Below are 3,721 nucleotides of genomic sequence, written 5' to 3'. Positions count from 1 at the left end.
ATTTTTCTTTGCCAGTTAACTCACTTGTTGAGGGTGACAGCTGCAGCCAATTTCATTTCACTGACAAACATACGGGCACTCACGCTGGCCTCCTGTCAAGGCAATGGTGGTTCATTTCAGATGGTTTTCTAAAACCACAAAGACAATTTAAAATCATATCAGCTGGGTAACTTACCAAGTTCAGGACAAAAAGAGGCGACAGAGTAGAGTTGGGCTGGATGGCAAAGGCCGTCACTGTGGTGGTGGCCTGGACTGTTGCGTTGTTGGGCTCAAAGGTCAGTGTGGGGGTTTTCACTGTCTTCACCAGCAGCTTCATCATCAGACCTGGGAACTGCTTAGCAATCTGGCAAAGAAAGAAGAAATTCAGATGACAAGCTACCAAACATTTATATTTTAAATATACCAAATTGTGTTGTCACCTGTGGGATAAAGGCTCCAAACGTTTTGGTGTTGAGTCGGATTGGAGAGCTTTTTGGTATCTGGCACGACAAAGTGAGAAAGGTTGGAGATCAGTTTGATGCCCTGAAAAGAAGGTATGAGACTCAGGAGGCAGCAGTTTACCATGTCGTCAGTGATGGACAGGCTGAGGACTCCAGCATTGTTGTAGACGAAGGCTGCAGAGTTGACAGTAAAGGCAGACATGCCGATGTACAACATGTTGTTGTTCTGGGGTGGCAGGTAAAAGGCCGCTGGTGAGAACGGAGGCTCCTGATGTTTCCCGATGTTGTAAAATTCCCCCTGAGAAAGAAGACCCAGAAAACAATGCTCCAGATTTTTAAAAAATAATAAAATGATATCTTTAGATTCCTGTAAAAATGTAGTGTTGCATAATTCTTTACCTTCAAGCTCAGATCTATCGAGGACTTTAAAACAGTCGGTGATGATACCATGGAATATTCAATCTCTGCATACTTGTCCACCTTGGCTAAGACTGCATAGAGACAGAAGCTCACTCATGTGTTCATCACCAGTGAAACAGCTGATTGAGTAACTAAACAGGATACTTTACCATTGAGAGTTTTCAGCTGAGGGTTTAAATCAGATACTGCATCAGCCACCAGGGGGCAGATCTGCAACAGCAAGTAGTGAAAAGAAGAACCTTATTTTCAGGAAGAAATCTGGAGACAGTGATTTGTATCGAAGAAAGTCATCATTAAAGGCTCACAGCGGCATTTCAAAATTAAACCTTAATTAATCAATGTACATGAGCAACAGTGAAGCTTGGCACATCTGTAGATGCACCTTTTATATTATCTATTGATTTTACTTCAGAGTAAAAGATAATGTGAGACACTGTGCACTAGCTGACACTTCTGGTCAGTTGCATGAGCTGGATTTCTGCTGCAAGTAGCTGATTTGCTCTCACCTGTTTCTGGAGTGCATTGCGCAGAGCCTTATTAATAAATGTTGTGAAGAGATTGTACAGCCAGCTAACAAAAGACAAACAAAAACAATAACAGCAGGATTTAGAGAAATTCTGCCATTTGTCAAGAAAATGAAGTAAAATAGTAAAACCCTTCTCCCTCACAGCTGGGTTTCTCACCTCGCTCCACCATGAAACTTGACCTTTGCACTTCCAACAGTGGCTGAGCAGCTGTCACTGCTGACCGCTGGTCGGCCTGTCTCGTCACTCTTGATGGAGATGGTTGTAGCGATACTGAGACCATTCACATCCAAATCAAAAGACCCGCTGTCCTTTCTAGTAAAATAAAAAGGATATCAGATATTATATTTTTAAGCAACCAAATTATTTTCCCTATAGAAGAGATGTTACCTCACTCACATTATTCGCAGGTACTTGACCCTCCAGTTTCCATTCAGACTGATGAAGGCATCACCTATAGACAGTGTGACTCCAGTCCCTGGCACCAGATCCACTGAAGACTTTGGTAAGCCCACATTAACTATGTGCATACTGGAGGAATTAATGTGTTTTTGTTAAAGAAGGATAAGGAGAAAATAACAGTTTGCTACAGAATCTAAACACATGCAAAAGAAAAAAAATCTGGTGGCTTACTTTGACAAACTATACTGAACCTTTCCAATCGGAGACACCTTCTCTGTCCCAGAAAAGTCTGGAATTTTGATTGATCCGAGTTTCTGCTGGATGGCAGCCATGCCCAGTTGCCTGCCTAAGAAAAATCAAAGAAAAAAGAATCTGATGAACAAATCCTGGATAAATCAGTGCTTTTCTAAAAATGAAGCATTTTTACACAAACCTTACCATATTCAATGCCCTTTTCTGTCAGCCTGACCTTTACTCCAGGATTGGTGCTTAAGGTTGTGGGGATGAGAGCCACCAGACCCAACCAACAGCACAGGAACATCTCAGCAGCTGGAAAAGAAGGACAAGAACATCAGCAAAATTCCTGTTCATGCAAGAGCAACAGAAGACAGAGCAGTATTGTGAAGAAAGATTGGAAAGAAAGAAATTAAAGGAGATGTACAAATACAACATTACTGAAATACTATGCAGTGGAGGAGAAGTATAAAGGGGTTTATTTCATGCTTCATTGAAAGAGCTAACAGTCATTGCTTCACATGAAACCACATGTCCCCTGAGAGGTCAGCAGGGTGAGCTTGAGCTATATCAAACTTGGCTGATTGTCAGGGCATAAAGATGGTCCACCATCTTTACCAGCACTGCGTGTTTCAAGCTAGATGTGCATACAGCTTTAAACCAGAGCAGCTACATGCTTTTTGTCTACAGCGTGTCATTCTCCCCACTAAACCAAAATAAAGCTGACCGTTTCTAACTCATACTTCACTCGTGCTGCTGACTTTGCTTGAACTTTAGTACACTGCATGTGTGGATGGCAGATCTGGAATCTGTGCAAGTCTAATGATAATGATAATGTGATGTAAAGTGTGACTGTCTGAAGAATGTGTGTTGCTTTTGTTGTTTTATTGAAGATCATTCGGTTTTTACAGCCCACACTAGAAACCAAAACCTTTCTTTATACCCAGTGAAAAAAAAGCATCCTCAATGTTGTCAGTTTGGCTCAAGTATGTTTCATGTTTCATCTGAATGCAGATCTCAGTGTTTTCAACACTCAGAGATGGTGCACTCAATACAAACCACATCTGTCTTAACCTGAGTTGCAACACTAGTTTGCTCAACTGATAACAAGTCTTTACAAGTCAAACCTTATAACAACAACCAAAGCACACTGAGAGACTAAATATAACTTATTTTGCAGTAGAGTAGCCACGTACCCTTTCAGATTTTACCCTTTGAGAGATTTGTGTTAACTGCCTGCACCATCTGTGTTGAGATTAAGCATTACAACTCAGAAAACATTGCTGCCATATACATTTAACCCACACTCACTCTTACCTGAAGCAACAGTTCGTCCGGAAGACGTAGCTTGCCCTTTCTCAGACGATGTGCCAGCGTAGCCAAAGAGTCAGACTGAAAGAGGAAGAGAATCACATGCGCTCTAATTCACTTACTTAATCAGGAACTGAGCTTCTCAAAGAAACTCACCCAGCAACAATAAGCAAACATGCCGTTTGCAATGTCCCTTTATTGAATTTCATTCTACTTCCTTATCATTTCTTCACAAAAGACTAACAGTGTAGAAGTTAAAGATTATCAGAGATTTTAAAGACAGACTAAGTCAACTACTGTAAAGCTTGGTATTGTTTGAAGAACTTTATGTCCTTGAAAGTTTGTCCTCTTGTTTTGCAGGTATGTCTGTGTTTTAGTTCCTTGCATGAA

The 3,721-nt window shown here is 41.0% G+C and overlaps 1 protein-coding gene across 1 annotated transcript in view; it reads right to left on the bottom strand.

The window, feature by feature from the left end:
• Window positions 1-3,475, bottom strand: part of LOC102194393 (bactericidal permeability-increasing protein-like) — a 14,918-nt gene extending 11,443 nt beyond the window's left edge. Inside the window, exons 1-11 of the mRNA XM_005726754.1 lie at window positions 3,338-3,475; window positions 2,225-2,335; window positions 2,018-2,132; window positions 1,784-1,915; window positions 1,544-1,699; window positions 1,367-1,430; window positions 1,010-1,070; window positions 840-931; window positions 562-738; window positions 420-479; window positions 288-343 (exon numbers count right to left, since the gene is read on the bottom strand). Of these exons, the coding sequence (XP_005726811.1) occupies window positions 288-343; window positions 420-479; window positions 562-738; window positions 840-931; window positions 1,010-1,070; window positions 1,367-1,430; window positions 1,544-1,699; window positions 1,784-1,915; window positions 2,018-2,132; window positions 2,225-2,327 (1,016 nt within the window). The 5' untranslated portion in view covers window positions 2,328-2,335; window positions 3,338-3,475. The remainder of the gene's footprint in view (window positions 1-287; window positions 344-419; window positions 480-561; window positions 739-839; window positions 932-1,009; window positions 1,071-1,366; window positions 1,431-1,543; window positions 1,700-1,783; window positions 1,916-2,017; window positions 2,133-2,224; window positions 2,336-3,337) is intronic.
• Between the last annotated feature and the right edge of the window lie 246 nt (window positions 3,476-3,721).

Source organism: Pundamilia nyererei, unplaced genomic scaffold, assembly GCF_000239375.1.
Source record: "Pundamilia nyererei isolate P.nyererei 1_Seehausen unplaced genomic scaffold, PunNye1.0 scaffold00021, whole genome shotgun sequence".
Lineage (NCBI taxonomy): Eukaryota > Metazoa > Chordata > Actinopteri > Cichliformes > Cichlidae > Pundamilia > Pundamilia nyererei.
This window is presented reverse-complemented; position numbering and strand designations above follow the sequence as displayed.